At 42.5% G+C, this 22266-nt stretch overlaps 1 protein-coding gene across 5 annotated transcripts in view; it reads left to right on the top strand.

The window, feature by feature from the left end:
• LOC121542751 (F-actin-uncapping protein LRRC16A) overlaps positions 1-22266 on the top strand; it is a 233349-nt gene that overhangs the window by 188583 nt on the left and 22500 nt on the right. For 3 of the 5 annotated variants that reach the window (XM_041852277.2, XM_041852280.2, XM_041852276.2), the window contains 4 exons: positions 1496-1671; positions 3165-3252; positions 3836-3976; positions 21571-21588. In XM_041852277.2, coding sequence (XP_041708211.2) covers positions 1496-1671; positions 3165-3252; positions 3836-3976; positions 21571-21588 — 423 coding nt within the window. The remainder of the gene's footprint in view (positions 1-1495; positions 1672-3164; positions 3253-3835; positions 3977-21570; positions 21589-22266) is intronic. The other 2 variants (XM_041852279.2, XM_041852278.2) reach the window with 1 other exon arrangement.

Here is a 22266-nt window from a genome sequence, read left to right as displayed (position 1 = left end):
ACTGTTAGATTTCTCCTCCAGTTATCAGTAGGTCAGATCAGCGGATCAGTGTTGGCTGCTAGACTGTTAGATTTCTCCTCCAGTTATCAGTAGGTCAGATCAGTGGATCAGTGTTGGCTGCTAGACTGTTAGATTTCTCCTCCAGTTATCAGTAGGTCAGATCAGTGGATCAGTGTTGGCTGCTAGACTGTTAGATTTCTCCTCCAGTTATCAGTAGGTCAGATCAGTGGATCAGTGTTGGCTGCTAGACTGTTAGATTTCTCCTCCAGTTATCAGTAGGTCAGATCAGTGGATCAGTGTTGGCTGCTAGACTGTTAGATTTCTCCTCCAGCCAGAGAAGCTGTGATGGAACTGTCAAAGGTTGAATCAGACTCAAGTCCTCCCACTGTGTTTATAACACTGGGAGTTGTAGACATTCCTCCTCTTAAAAAAACATAAAGCTTTATGCCCTAGCAACCATATCCTGGCCTTCAGGGGGATCTGAAGATGTAATCATTCTAGTGGTGGAGCTGTATGAGATCATTTCAGAGATTTTCAAAATATATCAAAACCGCATACTAGAAAATATGTGTATTGAATACACAGTTGATCCTGTCATAACCAGTACCTTATGTTATTTCAGTTGTTCCTGTCATAACCAGTACCTTATGTTATTTCAGTTGTTCCTGTCATAACCAGTACCTTGTTATGTTATTTCAGTTGTTCCTGTCATAACCAGCACCTTGTTTTGTTATTTCTCTAGTGGTGACGATGATGCCTCCAGTAATCTACTTTATCCCTGTCAGAATCTGTGGTGGATGTAGAGATTAGGGATCCTGATTGTGATGTATTTCCACGGTGGATGTAGAGATTAGGGATCCTGATTGTGATGTATTTCCACGGTGGATGTAGAGATTAGGGATCCTGATTGTGATGTATTTCCACGGTGGATGGAGAGATTAGGGATCCTGATTGTGATGTATTTCCACGGTGGATGGAGAGATTAGGGATCCTGATTGTGATGTATTTCCACGGTGGATGTAGAGATTAGGGATCCTGATTGTGATGTATTTCCACGGTGGATGTAGAGATTAGGGATCCTGATTGTGATGTATTTCCACGGTGGATGTAGAGATTAGGGATCCTGATTGTGATGTATTTCCACGGTGGATGTAGAGATTAGGGATCCTGATTGTGATGTATTTCCACGGTGGATGTAGAGGTTAGGGATCCTGATTGTGATGTATTCCCACGGTGGATGTAGAGATTAGGGATCCTGATTGTGATGTATTTCCACGGTGGATGTAGAGATTAGGGATCCTGATTGTGATGTATTTCCACGGTGGATGTAGAGATTAGGGATCCTGATTGTGATGTATTCCCATGGTGGATGGAGAGATTAGGGATCCTGATTGTGATGTATTTCCACGGTGGATGGAGAGATTAGGGATCCTGATTGTGATGTATTTCCACGGTGGATGTCTAGATGTGATGTGTTACAGCTTTATCTTTCCAGAGTCTGTTGGAGTCCATGGTGGATGCTGCGGAGGGTCTGTGTCCCCATGTGATGAGGAAGACTAACCTTCGTCAGGACCTGATCAAAGCCAGCACAGCTAAGATGGTGGTCCCCCGCAGCTTCGTAAAGAACACCCTGCTGGAGCAGTCTGGAGTCGACATCATCAACAAGATCAGGTGAGACTAGAGTTTTATCGTGTGTGTGTGTGTGTGTGTATATGGCAAGATACTTTACTTCACACTAATGGTGTCCTAAATTCACCATTATTTTTGCTATTGTCCTGAAATCACTAACCTCGATTTCCTTGTTCTCTTCGCTGAGTGAACTACGGCCTCTGGCTGGCAAGCCTAAGTTCGCTGAGAAGCAGAATCGTGGTGGTGCTACTTTTATATTGTGTTATCTACAGAGATGTTGTGTTGTGTCCAGACGTGTCTGTATCCTCTGTCACCGTCTGCGATGGCCCTGATTGTTAGATTCACACTTATGTGTCCTATTGTTCGACAGTGTGCAGGTCTCCATCCTCCTAGTGTAGATTCCCACATTGTCAATTTGAATGCCACAGGGTTGTTCACAGCCTGCTGGTCTGATGGCCCACACAGCCTTGCCTCGGTGTTGACCCCGTGAAGTGGGAATGAATGAAGCATCTCTCCTCTCCTCTTTCTTACTCCATTCCTCTGTTTCTCTCCTCTCCTCTCCATTCCTGTTTCTCTCTTCTCCTCTCCATTCCTCTGTTTCTCTCCTCTCCTCTCCATTCCTGTTTCTCTCCTCTCCTCTCCATTCCTGTTTCTTTCCTCCTCTCCATTCCTCTGTTTCTCTCCTCTCCTCTCCATTCATCTGTTTCTCTCCTCTCCATTCCTCTGTTTCTCTCCTCTCCATTCCTGTTTCTCTCCTCTCCTCTCCATTCCTGTTTCTCTCCTCTCCTCTCCATTCCTCTGTTTCTCTCCTCTCCTCTCCATTCCTCTGTTTCTCTCCTCTCCTCTCCATTCCTGTTTCTCTCCTCTCCTCTCCATTCCTCTGTTTCTCTCCTCTCCATTCCTCTGTTTCTCTCCTCTCCATTCCTGTTTCTCTCCTCTCCTCTCCATTCCTGTTTCTCTCCTCTCCTCTCCATTCCTCTGTTTCTCTCCTCTCCTCTCCATTCCTCTGTTTCTCTCCTCTCCTCTCCATTCCTGTTTCTCTCCTCTCCTCTCCATTCCTGTTTCTCTCCTCTCCTCTCCATTCCTGTTTCTCTCCTCTCCTCTCCATTCCTGTTTCTCTCCTCTCCTCTCCATTCCTGTTTCTCTCCTCTCCATTCCTCTGTTTCTCTCCTCTCCTCTCCATTCCTCTGTTTCTCTCCTCTCCTCTCCATTCCCCTGTTTCTCTCCTCTCCTCTCCATTCCTCTGTTTCTCCCCTCTCCTCTCCATTCCTGTTTCTCTCCTCTCCTCTCCATTCCTGTTTCTCTCCTCTCCTCTCCATTCCTGTTTCTCTCCTCTCCTCTCCATTCCTCTGTTTCTCCCCTCTCCTCTCCATTCCTCTGTTTCTCTCCTCTCCTCTCCATTCCCCTGTTTCTCTCCTCTCCTCTCCATTCCTGTTTCTCTCCTCTCCTCTCCATTCCTCTGTTTCTCTCCTCTCCTCTCCATCCCTCTGTTTCTCTCCTCTCCTCTCCATTCCTCTGTTTCTCTCATCTCCTAGTGAGGTAAAGCTGAGCCTGGCTTCCTTCCTCTCAGACCGTATCGTAGATGAGATCCTAGAAGCCCTGTCTGGCTCTCAGCACACACTGGTGAGTCTTAATCATGCCTGGAGATACAGTACAATCACTACTCATGATAACCATGACAACACATCACAACTCATGATAACCATTACAGCACATTAGCTTGAATATTCTGTGAAATTCTAACATTAATTCTATGATTCATACTGAATCAGTCACTGGTTCACTAGTACAGGTGTAGGATCATATAGGTCGTATATAGTGATACATAGTAACAGTGACCATAGTAACAGTAATAATGAACATAGTAACAGTAATAGTGACCATAGTAACAGTAATAGTGACCATAGTAACAGTAATAATGAACATAGTAACAGTAATAGTGACCATAGTAACAGTAATAGTGACCATAGTAACAGTAATAGTGGCCATAGTAACAGTAATAGTGACCATAGCAACAGTAATAGTGACCATAGCAACAGTAATAGTGACCATAGTAACAGTAATAGGGACCATAGTAACAGTAATAGTGACCATAGCAACAGTAATAGTGACCATAGTAACAGTAATAGTGACCATAGTAATAGTGATAGTGACCATAGTAACAGTAATAGTAGTGTAATAGTCATTCTGTCTTGTTCCCCCCTAGGCTGACCACCTGGTGAGGAAGGGACGTCCTCTGGTCCAGCAGGAATCTATGGACCTGGACGTACCCGAGGAGAGGGCTCCTAAACGGGCTACCACAGAGCTGAATGAGGCAGAAAGGCTGGAGGACCTGGAGACATGCATGGTACACTACACTACAGTACCATATGTTTTGTGTGAGGGCCAGGGTCCTGTTCATTCTGTTTCCTTTCATGGGTTCCTCACTCATTTGGTGTTCCAGACATTTCTAATCTCAGACTGAGTCTTATAGGGAGATGAGCTAACCTTGGCTCATGTCTGGTTATCGTGCTGAAAGGCCAAAGTCCTTAATCTACCATTAAGGTTAACTGGTTCTATCTAACTGTAATGATTTAACAGATCCTCCTGCTGTGCCTACTGGCCATGGTAAGATGGTAGGATAGGGAGGTTGATTCATGATGGTAGGATGGTAGGATAGGGAGGTTGATTCATTATGGTAAGATGGTAAGAGAGGGAGGTTGATTCATGTTGGTAGGATGGTAGGATAGGGAGGTTGATTCATTATGTTAGGATGGTAAGATAGGGAGGTTGATTCATTATGGTAGGATGGTAGGATAGGGAGGTTGATTCATTATGGTAGGATAGGGAGGTTGATTCATTATGGTAGGATGGTAAAATAGGGAGGTTGATTCATTATGGTAGGATGTTAGGATAGGGAGGTTGATTCATTATGGTAGGATGTTAGGATAGGGAGGTTGATTCATTATGGTAGGATGGTAAGATAGGGAGGTTGATTCATTATGGTAGGATGGTAAGATAGGGAGGTTGATTCATTATGGTAGGATGGTAAGATAGGGAGGTTGATTCATTATGGTAGGATGGTAGGATAGGGAGGTTGATTCATTATGGTAGGATAGGGAGGTTGATTCATTATGGTAGGATGGTAGGATTGGGAGGTTGATTCATTATGGTAGGATAGGGAGGTTGATTCATTATGGTAGGATAGGGAGGTTGATTCATTATGGTAGGATGTTAGGATAGGGAGGTTGATTCATTATGGTAGGATGGTAAGATAGGAGGTTGATTCATTATGGTAGGATGGTAAGATAGGGAGGTTGATTCATTATGGTAGGATGGTAGGATAGGGAGGTTGATTCATTATGGTAGGATGGTAGGATTGGGAGGTTGATTCATTATGGTAGGATGGTAAGATAGGGAGGTTGATTCATTATGGTAGGATGTTAGGATAGGGAGGTTGATTCATTATGGTAGGATGGTAAGATAGGGAGGTTGATTCATTATGGTAGGATGGTAAGATAGGGAGGTTGATTCATTATGGTAGGATGGTAGGATTGGGAGGTTGATTCATTATGGTAGGATGGTAAGATAGGGAGGTTGATTCATTATGGTAGGATGGTAAGATAGGGAGGTTGATTCATTATGGTAGGATGGTAGGATTGGGAGGTTGATTCATTATGGTAGGATGGTAAGATAGGGAGGTTGATTCATTATGGTAGGATGGTAAGAGAGGGAGGTTGATTCATGTTGGTAGGATGGTAAGATAGGGAGGTTGATTCATTATGGTAGGATGGTAAGATAGGGAGGTTGATTCATTATGGTAGGATGGTAAGATAGGGAGGTTGATTCATTATGGTAGGATGGTAGGATAGGGAGGTTGATTCATTATGGTAGGATGGTAGGATAGGGAGGTTGATTCATTATGGTAGGATAGGGAGGTTGATTCATTATGGTAGGATGGTAAAATAGGGAGGTTGATTCATTATGGTAGGATGGTAAGATAGGGAGGTTGATTCATTATGGTAGGATGGTAGGATAGGGAGGTTGATTCATTATGGTAGGATAGGGAGGTTGATTCATTATGGTAGGATGGTAGGATTGGGAGGTTGATTCATTATGGTAGGATAGGGAGGTTGATTCATTATGGTAGGATAGGGAGGTTGATTCATTATGGTAGGATGTTAGGATAGGGAGGTTGATTCATTATGGTAGGATGGTAAGATAGGGAGGTTGATTCATTATGGTAGGATGGTAAGATAGGGAGGTTGATTCATTATGGTAGGATGGTAGGATAGGGAGGTTGATTCATTATGGTAGGATGGTAGGATTGGGAGGTTGATTCATTATGGTAGGATGGTAAGATAGGGAGGTTGATTCATTATGGTAGGATGTTAGGATAGGGAGGTTGATTCATTATGGTAGGATGGTAAGATAGGGAGGTTGATTCATTATGGTAGGATGGTAAGATAGGGAGGTTGATTCATTATGGTAGGATTGGGAGGTTGATTCATTATGGTAGGATGGTAAGATAGGGAGGTTGATTCATTATGGTAGGATGGTAAGAGAGGGAGGTTGATTCATGTTGGTAGGATGGTAGGATAGGGAGGTTGATTCATTATGTTAGGATGGTAAGATAGGGAGGTTGATTCATTATGGTAGGATGGTAAGATAGGGAGGTTGATTCATTATGGTAGGATGTTAGGATAGGGAGGTTGATTCATTATGGTAGGATGTTAGGATAGGGAGGTTGATTCATTATGGTAGGATGGTAAGATAGGGAGGTTGATTCATTATGGTAGGATGGTAAGATAGGGAGGTTGATTCATTATGGTAGGATGGTAAGATAGGGAGGTTGATTCATTATGGTAGGATGGTAGGATAGGGAGGTTGATTCATTATGGTAGGATAGGGAGGTTGATTCATTATGGTAGGATGGTAGGATAGGGAGGTTGATTCATTATGGTAGGATAGGGAGGTTGATTCATTATGGTAGGATAGGGAGGTTGATTCATTATGGTAGGATGTTAGGATAGGGAGGTTGATTCATTATGGTAGGATGGTAAGATAGGGAGGTTGATTCATTATGGTAGGATGGTAAGATAGGGAGGTTGATTCATTATGGTAGGATGGTAGGATAGGGAGGTTGATTCATTATGGTAGGATGGTAGGATTGGGAGGTTGATTCATTATGGTAGGATGGTAAGATAGGGAGGTTGATTCATTATGGTAGGATGTTAGGATAGGGAGGTTGATTCATTATGGTAGGATGGTAAGATAGGGAGGTTGATTCATTATGGTAGGATGGTAAGATAGGGAGGTTGATTCATTATGGTAGGATGGTAGGATTGGGAGGTTGATTCATTATGGTAGGATGGTAAGATAGGGAGGTTGATTCATTATGGTAGGATGGTAGGATAGGGAGGTTGATTCATTATGGTAGGATTGGGAGGTTGATTCATTATGGTAGGATGGTAAGATAGGGAGGTTGATTCATTATGGTAGGATGTTAGGATAGGGAGGTTGATTCATTATGGTAGGATGGTAAGATAGGGAGGTTGATTCATTATGGTAGGATGGTAAGATAGGGAGGTTGATTCATTATGGTAGGATGGTAGGATTGGGAGGTTGATTCATTATGGTAGGATGGTAAGATAAGGAGGTTGATTCATTATGGTAGGATGTTAGGATAGGGAGGTTGATTCATTATGGTAGAATGGTAAGATAGGGAGGTTGATTCATTATGGTAGGATGGTAAGATAGGGAGGTTGATTCATTATGGTAGGATGGTAAGATAGGGAGGTTGATTCATTATGGTAGGATGGTAGGATAGGGAGGTTGATTCATGATGGTAGGATAGGGAGGTTGATTCATTATGGTAGGATGGTAGGATAGGGAGGTTGATTCATTATGGTAGGATGGTAGGATAGGGAGGTTGATTCATTATGGTAGGATGTTAGGATAGGGAGGTTGATTCATTATGGTAGGATGTTAGGATAGGGAGGTTGATTCATAATGGTAGGATGGTAGGATTGGGAGGTTGATTCATTATGGTAGGATGGTAGGATAGGGAGGTTGATACATTATGGTAGGATGGTAAGATAGGGAGGTTGATTCATTATGGTAGGATGTTAGGATAGGGAGGTTGATTCATTATGGTAGGATGGTTCTAAGGGATTCATTCTATTGTCTTATTGGCTACTGACCCTGATCCTATTGTTTTAAACAGACAGGTTTAATCTAGGCTAGTTGACTGACTGGATCTATTATATATTTAGTTCTGGCCATCGTTAGTGTGTCTGCTGTTGTTTACACAGCCATTAAGGAGAAGGGGTTGGATTACACAGCCATTAAGGAGATGGGGTTGGATTACACAGCCATTAAGGAGATGGGGTTGGATTACACAGCCATTAAAGAGATGGAGTTGGATTACATAGCCATTAAAGAGATGGGGTTGGATTACACAGCCATTAGCCATTAAAGAGATGGGGTTGGATTACACAGCCATTAAAGAGATGGAGTTGGAGTACACAGCCATTAAAGAGATGGGGTTGGAGTACACAGCCATTAAAGAGATGGGGTTGGAGTACACATCCATTAAAGAGATGGGGTTGGATTACACAGCCATTAAAGAGATGGGGTTGGATTACACAGCCATTAAAGAGATGGGGTTGGATTACACAGCCATTAAAGAGATGGGGTTGGATTACACAGCCATTAAAGAGATGGGGTTGGATTACACAGCCATTAAAGAGATGGGGTTGGATTACACAGCCATTAAAGAGATGGGGTTGGATTACACAGCCATTAAAGAGATGGGGTTGGACTACACAGCCATTAAAGAGATGGGGTTGGACTACACAGCCATTAAAGAGATGGGGTTGGATTACACAGCCATTAAAGAGATGGGGTTGGACTACACAGCCATTAAAGAGATGGGGTTGGACTACACAGCCATCAAAGAGATTGGGTTAGATTACACAGCCATTAAAGAGACGGGTTGGATTACAGAGCCATTAAAGAGATGGGGTTGGATTACAGAGCCATTAAAGAGATGGGGTTGGATTACACAGCCATTAAAGAGATGGGGTTGGATTACACAGCCATTAAAGAGATGGGGTTGGACTACACAGCCATTAAAGAGATGGGGTTGGACTACACAGCCATTAAAGAGATGGGGTTAGATTACACAGTCATTAAAGAGATGGGGTTGGATTACAGAGCCATTAAAGAGATGGGGTTGGATTACACAGCCATTAACGAGAAGGGTTGGATTACACAGCCATTAAAGAGATGGGGTTGGATTACACAGCCATTAAGGAGAAGGGTTGGATTACACAGCCATTAAAGATAAGGGTTGGATTACACAGCCATTAAAGAGAAGGGTTGGATTCATCCATTCAAGGTTTGGACAGCTTGGATAGGAGAAGAGCTATACCTCTAGTACCCATAGCCTCCATATGGTTAATTAACTTCTCTCCCTCCTTCCTCCTTCCCTCCCTCCCTCCCTCCCTCCCTCCTACCCTCCCAGCCTCCCTAAGTAGAGTATTAATTGAGTCCTTTCATCAAGGCCACCTGTGTTTCCTGTCTAAATCAATCTCATTAAGAGCAACATTACTGCCTGTCTTTGTAGCGGCGTACACCAGTCATACACTCACAGAGAGGCCTTGGTCCTATTCACTAGGCACAAAACCAAAGAAAACATCTTCAAACTGGAAGATTTTTATCTGAATTTGTCCAGTAAGAAACACTTGTTTAAATGTTCCATTGCACAATGTTTTGAAACGTTTTGCTTTGGTAAGCCCAAATGAATACAACCCTGCTACCCTGCCACTCAGATGGGAGGTGTTTTTCTCCCTGTAGTTGTTGATATGATCTGGTTGTTGTTGTCCTAATAGGTTAAACCACAGCCACTTATACGGCTCTGGGTTAATGTCCCAAAGGATTTCAAAATGGATTCCATCTCATTGTTTGTTTATCTGAAGAAGCTTTAACCCTCCAACCTTGAGGATGTAGTCTAGTGTATAGGCCTGTACTATAGACATGTTATTGAATCCCCCCTGAGCAGAGGACAGAGGGGATGTAGTGGGGTATTAGTAGTCCAGTCTGTCAGTGTGTTTCTGGGGTATTACAGAGCCTTGCAAAAGTATTCATCCCCCTTGGCGTTTTTCCTATTTTGTTGCATTACAACCTGTCATTTAAATTGATTTTTATTTGGATTTCATGTAATGGACAAACACAAAATAGTCCATATTGGTGAAGTGAAATGAAAAAAAGAACTTGTTTACAAGAATTCTACAAAATAAATAAAGGAAAAGTGGTAAGTGCATATGTATTCACCCCCTTTGCTATTAAGCCCCTAAATAAGATCTGGTGCAACCAATTACCTTCAGAAGTCACATAATTAGTTAAATAAAGTCCACCTGTGTGCAATCTAAGTAACACATGATCTGTCACATGATCTCAGTATATATACACCTGTTCTGAAAGGCCCCAGAGTCTGCAACACCACTAAGCAAGGGGCACCACCAAGCAAGCGACACCATGAAGACCAAGGAGCTCTCCAAACAGGTCAGGGGAAAAGTTGCGGAGAATTACAGATCAGGGTTGGGTTATAAAAAAAATATCAGAAACTTTGAACATCCCACGGAGCACCATTAAATCCATTATTAAAAAAATGTAAAATATGGCACCACAACAAACCTGCCAAGAGAGGGCTGCCCACCAAAACTTATGGACCAGGCAAGGAGAGCATTAATCAGAGAGGCAACAAAGAGACCAAAGATAACCCTGAAGGAGCTGCAAAGCTCCACAGCGGAGATTGGCGTATCTGTCCATAGGACCACTTTAAGCCGTACACTCCACAGAGCTGGGCTTTACGGAAGAGTGGCCAGAAAAAAATAAGCAAACACGTTTGGTGTTCGCCAAAAGGCATGTGGGAGACTCCCCAAACATATGGAAGAAGGTACTCTGGTCAGATGAGACTAAAATTGAGCTTTTTGGCCATCAAGGAAAACGCTATGTCTGGCGCAAACCCAACACCTCTCATCACCCCGAGAACACCATCCCCACAGTAAAGCATGGTGGTGGCAGCATCATGCTGTGGGGATGTTTTTCATCGGCAGGGACTGGGAAACTGGTCAGAATTGAAGGAATGAATGATGGCGCTAAATACAGGGAAATTCTTGAGGGAAACCTGTTTCAGTCTTCCAGAGATTTGAGACTGGGGTTCACCTTCCAGCAGGACAATGACCCTAAGCATACTGCTAAATAAATACTCAAGTGGTTTAAGGGGAAAAATGTAAATGTCTTGGAATGGCCTAGTCAAAGCCCTGACCTCAATCCAATTGAGAATCTGTGGTATGACTTAAAGATTGCTGTACACCAGCGGAACTCATCCAACTTGAAGGAGCTGGAGCAGTTTTGCCTTGAAGAATGGGCAAAAATCCCAGTGGCTAGATGTGCCAAGCTTATAGAGACATACCCCAATAGACTTGCAGCTGTAATTGCTGCAAAAGGTGGCTCTACAAAGTATTGACTTTGAGAGGGTGAATAGTTATGCACGCTCAAGTTTTCTGTTTTTTTGTCTTATTTCTTGTTTGTTTCACAAAAAAAAAAAAAAATTGCATATTCAAATTATACAAATGATACAAACCCTCCAAAAATCAATTTTAATTCCAGGTTGTAAGGCAACAAAATAGGACAAATGCCAAGGGGGGTGAATACTTTCGCAAGCCACTGTAGGTATTAGGTGAGTGGTGGGTGAGAGAGAGAGATGGGAGAGAGAGGTAGAGGTGGGTGAGAGGTGGTATGTTGGCTAAACAATGGAGGCACCTACCTGTCAGAGGTGATGACCCCCAGTTCGTCTAGGCCCTGAGCTGTGAGAGAGAGAACACCTCTATGTGGCCAATTAGCAGGCCAGGTGGGCCAATGAATATGGAATATGAAGCAGCACACTGCCTGCATGCATGAGGAGACAGACTGGGCCCATAGGATCTGTGTGTGTGTGTGTGTGTGTGCGTGCGTGCGTGCGTGTGTGTGTGGGCAATCACATTGGATGCTGTCCCTGTGAATGCATGCATTTCCTGTTGGCAATATAATGTTTATGAAGGAGAGGAGTGTGTCCATCAGTGCTGATACCACAGTCCTCTTGTCTCCAGTTGTCTGTTAGCTAAATGCTTCTCCTGTCTCCAGTTGTCTGTTAGCTAAATGCTTCTCCTGTCTCATGTTGTCTGTTAGCTAAATGCCTCTCCTGTCTCCTGTTGTCTGTTAGCTAAATGTGCCTCCTGTTGTCTGTTAGCTAAATGCCTCTCCTGTCTCTTGTTGTCTGTTAGCTAAATGCCTCTCCTGTCTCCTGTTGTCTGTTAGCTAAATGCTTCTCCTGTCTCCAGTTGTCTGTTAGCTAAATGCTTCTCCTGTCTCCAGTTGTCTGTTAGCTAAAAGCCTCTCCTGTCTCCTGTTGTCTGTTAGCTAAATGCCTCTCCTGTCTCATGTTGTCTGTTAGCTAAATGTGCCTCATGTTGTCTGTTAGCTAAATGCCTCTCCTGTCTCCTGTCTCTTGTTGTCTGTTAGCTAAATGCCTCTCCTGTCTCCTGTTGTCTGTTAGCTAAATGTTTCTCCTGTCTCCTGTTGTCTGTTAGCTAAATGCCTCTCCTGTCTCATGCTGTCTGTTAGCTAAATGTGTCTCCTGTCTCATGTTGTCTGTTAGCTAAATGTGTCTCCTGTTGTCTGTTAGTTAAATGCTTCTCCTGTCTCCTGTTGTCTGTTAGCTAAATGCTTCTCCTGTCTCCTGTTGTCTGTTAGCTAAATGCTTCTCCTGTCTCCTGTTGTCTGTTAGCTAAATGCCTCTCCTGTCTCATGTTGTCTGTTAGCTAAATGCCTCTCCTGTCTCATGTTGTCTGTTAGCTAAATGCCTCTCCTGTCTCATGTTGTCTGTTAGCTAAATGTGCCTCCTGTTGTCTGTTAGCTAAATGCCTCTCCTGTCTCCTGTCTCTTGTTGTCTGTTAGCTAAATGCCTCTCCTGTCTCCTGTTGTCTGTTAGCTAAATGTTTCTCCTGTCTCCTGTTGTCTGTTAGCTAAATGCCTCTCCTGTCTCATGTTGTCTGTTAGCTAAATGTGTCTCCTGTCTCATGTTGTCTGTTAGCTAAATGTGTCTCCTGTTGTCTGTTAGTTAAATGCTTCTCCTGTCTCCTGTTGTCTGTTAGCTAAATGCTTCTCCTGTCTCCTGTTGTCTGTTAGCTAAATGCTTCTCCTGTCTCCTGTTGTCTGTTAGCTAAATGCCTCTCCTGTCTCATGTTGTCTGTTAGCTAAATGCCTCTCCTGTCTCATGTTGTCTGTTAGCTAAATGTGCCTCCTGTTGTCTGTTAGCTAAATGCCTCTCCTGTCTCTTGTTGTCTGTTAGCTAAATGCCTCTCCTGTCTCCTGTTGTCTGTTAGCTAAATGCTTCTCCTGTCTCCTGTTGTCTGTTAGCTAAATGCTTCTCCTGTCTCCTGTTGTCTGTTAGCTAAATGCCTCTCCTGTCTCATGTTGTCTGTTAGCTAAATGTGCCTCCTGTTGTCTGTTAGCTAAATGCCTCTCCTGTCTCCTGTCTCTTGTTGTCTGTTAGCTAAATGCCTCTCCTGTCTCCTGTTGTCTGTTAGCTAAATGTTTCTCCTGTCTCCTGTTGTCTGTTAGCTAAATGCTTCTCCTGTCTCATGTTGTCTGTTAGCTAAATGTGTCTCCTGTCTCATGTTGTCTGTTAGCTAAATGTGTCTCCTGTTGTCTGTTAGTTAAATGCTTCTCCTGTCTCCTGTTGTCTGTTAGCTAAATGCTTCTCCTGTCTCCTGTTGTCTGTTAGCTAAATGCTTCTCCTGTCTCCTGTTGTCTGTTAGCTAAATGCCTCTCCTGTCTCATGTTGTCTGTTAGCTAAATGCCTCTCCTGTCTCATGTTGTCTGTTAGCTAAATGTGCCTCCTGTTGTCTGTTAGCTAAATGCCTCTCCTGTCTCTTGTTGTCTGTTAGCTAAATGCCTCTCCTGTCTCCTGTTGTCTGTTAGCTAAATGCCTCTCCTGTCTCATGTTGTCTGTTAGCTAAATGCCTCTCCTGTCTCATGTTGTCTGTTAGCTAAATGTGTTTCCTGTTGTCTGTTAGCTAAATGTGTCTCCTGTCTCATGTTGTCTGTTAGCTAAATGCCTCTCCTGTCTTCTCTTGTCTGTTAGCTAAATGCCTCTCTTGTCTCTTGTTGTCTGTTAGCTAAATGCCTCTCTTGTCTCTTGTTGTCTGTTAGCTAAATGCCTCTCTTGTCTCTTGTTGTCTGTTAGCTAAATGCCTCTCTTGTCTCTTGTTGTCTGTTAGCTAAATGCCTCTCTTGTCTCTTGTTGTCTGTTAGCTAAATGCCTCTCCTGTCTCTTGTTGTCTGTTAGCTAAATGCCTCTCTTGTCTCCTGTTGTCTGTTAGCTAAATGCTTCTCTTGTCTCTTGTTGTCTGTTAGCTAAATGCCTCTCCTGTCTCTTGTTGTCTGTTAGCTAAATGCCTCTCCTGTCTCTTGTTGTCTGTTAGCTAAATGCCTCTCCTGTCTCCTGTTGTCTGTTAGCTAAATGCTTCTCTTGTCTCTTGTTGCCTGTTAGCTAAATGCCTCTCCTGTCTCATGTTGTCTGTTAGCTAAATGCCTCTCCTGTCTCATGTTGTCTGTTAGCTAAATGTGCCTCCTGTTGTCTGTTAGCTAAATGCTTCTCCTGTCTCTTGTTGTCTGTTAGCTAAATGCCTCTCCTGTCTCCTGTTGTCTGTTAGCTAAATGCTTCTCCTGTTGTCTGTTAGCTAAATGCTTCTCCTGTCTCCTGTTGTCTGTTAGCTAAATGCCTCTCCTGTCTCCTGTTGTCTGTTAGCTAAATGTGCCTCCTGTTGTCTGTTAGCTAAATGCCTCTCCTGTCTCCTGTCTCTTGTTGTCTGTTAGCTAAATGCCTCTCCTGTCTCCTGTTGTCTGTTAGCTAAATGTTTCTCCTGTCTCCTGTTGTCTGTTAGCTAAATGCCTCTCCTGTCTCATGTTGTCTGTTAGCTAAATGTGTCTCCTGTCTCATGTTGTCTGTTAGCTAAATGTGTCTCCTGTTGTCTGTTAGTTAAATGCTTCTCCTGTCTCCTGTTGTCTGTTAGCTAAATGCTTCTCCTGTCTCCTGTTGTCTGTTAGCTAAATGCTTCTCCTGTCTCCTGTTGTCTGTTAGCTAAATGCCTCTTCTGTCTCATGTTGTCTGTTAGCTAAATGCCTCTCCTGTCTCATGTTGTCTGTTAGCTAAATGTGCCTCCTGTTGTCTGTTAGCTAAATGCCTCTCCTGTCTCTTGTTGTCTGTTAGCTAAATGCCTCTCCTGTCTCCTGTTGTCTGTTAGCTAAATGCTTCTCCTGTCTCCTGTTGTCTGTTAGCTAAATGCTTCTCCTGTCTCCTGTTGTCTGTTAGCTAAATGCCTCTCCTGTCTCATGTTGTCTGTTAGCTAAATGCCTCTCCTGTCTCATGTTGTCTGTTAGCTAAATGTGTTTCCTGTTGTCTGTTAGCTAAATGTGTCTCCTGTCTCATGTTGTCTGTTAGCCAAATGCCTCTCCTGTCTTCTCTTGTCTGTTAGCTAAATGCCTCTCTTGTTGTCTGTTAGCTAAATGCCTCTCTTGTCTCTTGTTGTCTGTTAGCTAAATGCCTCTCTTGTCTCTTGTTGTCTGTTAGCTAAATGCCTCTCTTGTCTCCTGTTGTCTGTTAGCTAAATGCTTCTCTTGTCTCTTGTTGTCTGTTAGCTAAATGCCTCTCCTGTCTCTTGTTGTCTGTTAGCTAAATGCCTCTCCTGTCTCCTGTTGTCTGTTAGCTAAATGCCTCTCCTGTCTCTTGTTGTCTGTTAGCTAAATGCCTCTCCTGTCTCCTGTTGTCTGTTAGCTAAATGCCTCTCCTGTCTCATGTTGCCTGTTAGCTAAATGCCTCTCCTGTCTCATGTTGTCTGTTAGCTAAATGCCTCTCCTGTCTCTTGTTGTCTGTTAGCTAAATGCCTCTCCTGTCTCCTGTTGTCTGTTAGCTAAATGCCTCTCCTGTCTCATGTTGTCTGTTAGCTAAATGCCTCTCCTGTCTCTTGTTGTCTGTTAGCTAAATGCCTCTCCTGTCTCATGTTGTCTGTTAGCTAAATGCCTCTCCTGTCTCATTGTGTCTGTTAGCTAAATGTGTTTCCTGTTGTCTGTTAGCTAAATGCCTCTCCTGTCTCATGTTGTATGTTAGCTAAATGCCTCTCCTGTCTCTTGTTGTCTGTTAGCTAAATGCCTCTCCTGTCTCCTGTTGTCTGTTAGCTAAATGCCTCTCCTGTCTCTTGTTGTCTGTTAGCAAAATGCCTCTCCTGTCTCCTGTTGTCTGTTAGCTAAATGCCTCTCCTGTCTCATGTTGCCTGTTAGCTAAATGCCTATCCTGTCTCTTGTTGTCTGTTAGCTAAATGCCTCTCTTGTCTCTTGTTGTCTGTTAGCTAAATGCCTCTCCTGTCTCCTGTTGTCTGTTAGCTAAATGCCTCTCCTGTCTCTTGTTGTCTGTTAGCTAAATGCCTCTCCTGTCTCGTGTTGTCTGTTAGCTAAATGCCTCTCCTGTCTCTTGTTGTCTGTTAGCTAAATGCCTCTCTTGTCTCCTGTTGTCTGTTAGCTAAATGCCTCTCCTGTCTCTTGTTGTCTGTTAGCTAAATGCCTCTCCTGTCTCCTGTTGTCTGTTAGCTAAATGCCTCTCATGTCTCATGTTGCCTGTTAGCTAAATGCCTCTCCTGTCTCTTGTTGTCTGTTAGCTAAATGCCTCTCTTGTCTCTTGTTGTCTGTTAGCTAAATGCCTCTCCTGTCTCTTGTTGTCTGTTAGCTAAATTGGGAAAGTTAGTGGAATGTTGCAACCCTAACTGTACAGTACCAGAGTCATGATAGGGCAGTGGTTATGTGCAGTGGAACCTGTCTTGTGTTCTAATGGCAGCAGTCTGCTCTGATACTTGTCTCTGTTGCTCTCTTCTCTATGGACGACAACTACTAGTACTCTCTTTCTCTCTCTCTCTCTAATGATCTACCTAGACTTATCTCTCTCTCTCTCTCTCTCTCTCTAATGATCTACCTAGAGTTATCTCTCTCTCTAATGATCTACCTAGAGTTATATCTCTCTCTCTAATGATCTACCTAGACTTATCTCTCTCTCTCTAATGATCTACCTATACTTATCTCTCTCTCTAATGATCTACCTAGAGTTATCTCTCTCTCTAATGATCTACCTAGAGTTATATCTCTCTCTCTAATGATCTACCTAGACTTATCTCTCTCTCTCTCTAATGATCTACCTATACTTCTCTCTCTCTCTAATGATCTACCTAGACGTATCTCTCTCTCTCTAATGATCTACCTAGACTTATCTCTCTCTCTCTCTAATGATCTACCTAGACTTATCTCTCTCTCTCTAATGATCTACCTAGACTTATCTCTCTCTCTCTAATGATCTACCTAGACTTCTCTCTCTCTCTCTAATGATCTACCTAGACTTATCTCTCTCTCTAATGATCTACCTAGACTTATCTCTCTCTCTCTCTCTCTCTAATGATCTACCTAGACTTATCTCTCTCTCTCTCTCTCTCTCTAATGATCTACCTAGACTTATCTCTCTCTCTCTCTCTAATGATCTACCTAGAGTTATCTCTCTCTCTCTAATGATCTACCTAGACTTATCTCTCTCTCTCTAATGATCTACCTAAAGAGTTATCTCTCTCTCTCTCTCTCTCTCTCTCTAATGATCTACCTAGAGGTATCTCTCTCTCTAATGATCTACCTAGAGTTATCTCTCTCTCTCTAATGATCTACCTAGAGTTCTCTCTCCTTCTCTCTCTCTAATAATCTACCTAGAGTTATCTCTCTCTAATGATCTACCTAGAGTTATCTCTCTCTCTAATGATCTACCTAGAGTTATCTCTCTCTCTTTAATGATCTACCTAGAGTTATCTCTCTCTCTAATGATCTACCTAGAGTTCTCTCTCTCTTTAATGATCTACCTAGAGTTCTCTCTCTCTCTATTTATCTACCTAGAGTTATCTCTCTCTCTCTAATGATCTACCTAGAGTTATCTCTCTCTCTTTAATGATCTACTTAGAGTTATCTCTCTCTCTCTCTAATGATCTACCTAGAGTTATCTCTCTCTCTCTAATGATCTACCTATACTCATCTCTCTCTCTAATGATCTACCTAGAGTTATATATCTCTCTCTAATGATCTACCTAGAGTTATCTCTCTCTCTCTAATGATCTACCTATACTTATCTCTCTCTCTAATGATCTACCTAGACTTATCTCTCCCTCTCTAATGATCTACCTAGACTTATCTCTCTCTCTCTAATGATCTACCTAGACTTATCTCTCTCTCTCTAATGATCTACCTAGACTTATCTCTCTCTCTCTAATGATCTACCTAGACTTATCTCTCTCTCTCTAATGATCTACCTAGACTTATCTCTCTCTCTCTAATGATCTACCTAGACTTATATCTCTCTCTCTAATGATCTACCTAGACTTATCTCTCTCTCTTTCTCTAATGATCTACCTAGACTTATCTCTCTCTCTCTCTCTCTAATGATCTACCTAGAGTTATCTCTCTCTCTCTAATGATCTACCTAGACTTATCTCTCTCTCTCTAATGATCTACCTAAAGAGTTCTCTCTCTCTCTCTCTCTCTCTAATGATCTACCTAGAGTTATCTCTCTCTAATGATCTACCTAGAGTTATCTCTCTCTCTAATGATCTACCTAGAGTTATCTCTCTCTCTTTAATGATCTACCTAGAGTTATCTCTCTCTCTAATGATCTACCTAGAGTTATCTCTCTCTCTAATGATCTACCTAAAGAGTTCTCTCTCTCTCTCTCTCTAATGATCTACCTAGAGTTATCTCTCTCTCTTTAATGATCTACCTAGAGTTATCTCTCTCTCTAATGATCTACCTAGAGTTCTCTCTCTCTCTTTAATGATCTACCTAGAGTTATCTCTCTCTCTCTCTAATGATCTACCTAGAGTTATCTCTCTCTCTCTAATGATCTACCTAGAGTTATATCTCTCTCTAATGATCTACCTAGAGTTATCTCTCTCTCTCTAATGATCTACCTAGAGTTATCTCTCTCTCTCTCTAATGATATACCTATACTTATCTCTCTCTCTCTCTAATGATCTACCTAGAGTTATCTCTCTCTCTGATTATCTACCTAGTTATATCTCTCTCTCTAATGATCTACCTAGAGTTCTCTCTCTCTCTATTTGATCTATCTAGAGTTATATCTCTCTCTAATGATCTACCTAGAGTTATCTCTCTCTCTAATGATCTACCTAGAGTTATCTCTCTCTCTCTCTCTAATGATCTACCTAGACTTATCTCTCTCTCTAATGATCTACCTAGAGTTATCTCTCTCTCTCTAAATATCTACCTAGAGTTATCTCTCTCTCTCTCTAATGATATACCTATACTTATCTCTCTCTCTCTCTAATGATCTACCTAGAGTTATCTCTCTCTCTAATGATCTACCTAGAGTTCTCTCTCTCTCTATTTGATCTACCTAGAGTTATCTCTCTCTCTAATGATCTATCTAGAGTTCTCTCTCTCTGATTTACCTAGAGTTATCTCTCTCTCTCTCTAATGATCTACCTAGAGTTCTCTCTCTCTCTCTAATGATCTACCTAGAGTTCTCTCTCTCTCTGATGATCTACCTAAAGAGTTCTCTCTCTCTCTAATGATCTACCTAAAGAGTTCTTTCTCTAATGATCTACCTAGAGTTATCTCTCTCTCTAATGATCTACCTAGAGTTCTCTCTCTCTCTAATGATCTACCTAGAGTTCTCTCTCTCTCTAATGATCTACCTAGAGTTCTCTCTCTCTCTCTAATGATCTACCTAGAGTTCTCTCTCTCTCTGATGATCTACCTAGTGTTATCTCTCTCTCTGATGATCTACCTAGACTTATCTCTCTCTCTCTCTCTAATGATCTACCTAGAGTTCTCTCTCTCTCTCTGATGATCTACCTAGAGTTATCTCTCTCTCTGATGATCTACCTAGACTTATCTCTCTCTCTCTCTCTAATGATCTACCTAGAGTTCTCTCTCTCTAATGATCTACCTAGAGTTATCTCTCTCTCTAATGATCTACCTAGAGTTATATCTCTCTCTCTAATGATCTACCTAGAGTTCTCTCTCTCTCTAATGATCTACCTAGAGTTATCTCTCTCTCTAATGATCTACCTAGAGTTCTCTCTCTCTCTCTGATGATCTACCTAGAGTTATCTCTCTCTCTGATGATCTACCTAGACTTATCTCTATCTCTCTCTCTAATGATCTACCTAGAGTTCTCTCTCTCTCTAATGATCTACCTAGAGTTATCTCTCTCTCTAATGATCTACCTAGAGTTCTCTCTCTCTCTCTAATGATCTACCTAGAGTTATCTCTCTCTCTGATGATCTACCTAGAGTTATCTCTCTCTCTCTAATGATCTACCTAGAGTTCTCTCTCTCTCTAATGATCTACCTAGAGTTATCTCTCTCTCTAATGATCTACCTAGAGTTATCTCTCTCTCTCTAGTGATCTACCTAGAGTTCTCTCTCTCTCTGATGATCTACCTAGAGTTATCTCTCTCTCTGATCTACCTAGAGTTCTCTCTCTCTCTCTAATGATCTACCTAAAGAGTTCTCTCTCTCTAATGATCTACCTAAAGATGACACCATTTTGTATACATCTGGCCCTTCATTGGACACTGTGTTAACAAACCTCCAAAGCGAGCTTCAACGCCATACAACACTCCTTCCGTAGCCTCCAACTACTCTTAAACACTAGTAAAACTAAATGCATGCTCTTCAACCGAACGCTGCTTGCACCCGCCCACCCGACTAGAATCACTACTCTCTGCGGGTCTGACCTAGAGTATGTGGACAACTACAAATACCTAGGTGTCTGGTTAGACTGTAAACTCTCCTTCCAGGCTCACATTAAGCATCTCCAATCAAAAGATCTAGAATCGGCTTCCTATTTCGCAACAAAGCCTCCTTCACTCATGCTGCCAAACATGCCCTCTTAAAACTGACTATCCTACCGATCCTTGACTTCGGCGATGTCATTTACAAAATAGCCTCCAACACTCTACTCAGCAAATTGGATGTAGTATATCACAGTGCCATCCGTTTTGTCTCCAAAGCCCCATATACTACCCACCATTGTGACCTGTACGCTCTTGTTGGCTGGCCCTCACTACATATTCGTCGCCAAACCCACTGGCTCCAGGTCATCTATAAATCACTGCTAGGCAAATCCCCGTCTTATCTTAGCTCACTGGTCACCATAGCAACACCCACCCGTAGTCTGTGCTCCAGCAGGTATATCTCACTGGTCATCCCCAAAGCCAACACCTCCTTTGGCCGCCATTCCTTCCAGTTCCCATATTGTTATTTATTTTGCTAATTTGCACCCCAGTATTTCTATTTGCACCTCATCTTTTTCACATCTATCATTCCAGTGTTAATTACGAAATTGTAACTATTTTTGCACTATGGCCTATTTATTTATTGCCTTACCTCCATAACTTACTACATTCGCACACACTGTATATATATTTTCTGTTGTATTTTTGACTTTATGTTTTGTTTTACCCCATATGTAACTCTGTTGTTTTTATCGCACTGCTTTGCTTTATCTTGGCCAGGTCGCAGTTGTAAATGAGAACTTGTTCTCAACTGGCTTACCTGGTTAAATAAAGGTGAAATAAAAAAATTTTAAAAAAAAGAGTTCTCTCTCTCTAATGATCTACATAAAGAGTTCTCTCTCTCTCTCTCTCTAATTATCTACCTAAAGAGTTCTCTCTCTCCAGTGTCTTTTCGTTTTCATTTTTCCTCTGAGTTCATTGGAGCCTTTATCTTCTCTCCTTTCTCTTATTTTCTGCTCTTTTTCTCTCTATTTCCTTCCTTCCTTCCCTCCTCTTTCAACCTTTGCATCATGGAGACTCTATGCTGCACCAGTGTAAGTAACTCTTGACACTCTCTCTCACTCTTTTTCTCTCACTCTCTTTTTCTGTATCTGCATCTCTGTCTGCCTGCCTGCCTGTCTGTCTGTCTGTCTGTCTGCCTGTCTGCCTGTCTGTCTGTCTGTCTGTCTGCCTGTCTGTCCACTAGCTGCTACAGTAACACAAAGACCATCCTTGTTCAGTTCTCTTCAGTCCCTCTCTCTCTCATTTTATCTGAGCCATCAGAATGTGGCAGCCCTGAGGGGAAACTGGCCCGACAGACACTAACTCCTTCCTTCCTTCCTTCCTTCCTTCCTTCCTTCCTCCCTTGCCTCCCTCTCTTCCCAGCCTGGCCCAATGTGAACTGACTACTGAGTTGGATCTGGTGGTTCAGATCTGGTCCGGCCAGAGATTGAGGCCATTTTAATCTCTTCAATATATGAAAAACTCTGCTGGGGCTCTGTTGGCACTGAAACAAGATTTTATGAAAGGCATATTTTGAATAAGCCACAGAGTTTTTATCTGTCTGATGGTGAGATATGAGTGTGGGGCCTGAAGCAGTAAGATATGACAGTGGGGCCTGAAGCAATAAGATATGACAGTGGGGCCTGAAGCAGTAAGATATGACAGTGGGGCCTGAAGCAGTATGATATGACAGTGGGGCCTGAAGCAGTAAGATATGCCAGTGGGCATGA

The sequence above is a fragment of the Coregonus clupeaformis genome, unplaced genomic scaffold (assembly GCF_020615455.1).
Source record: "Coregonus clupeaformis isolate EN_2021a unplaced genomic scaffold, ASM2061545v1 scaf0146, whole genome shotgun sequence".
Lineage (NCBI taxonomy): Eukaryota > Metazoa > Chordata > Actinopteri > Salmoniformes > Salmonidae > Coregonus > Coregonus clupeaformis.
Note: the sequence above shows the minus strand (reverse complement) of the source record. Positions and strands in the feature narration are given on the sequence as shown.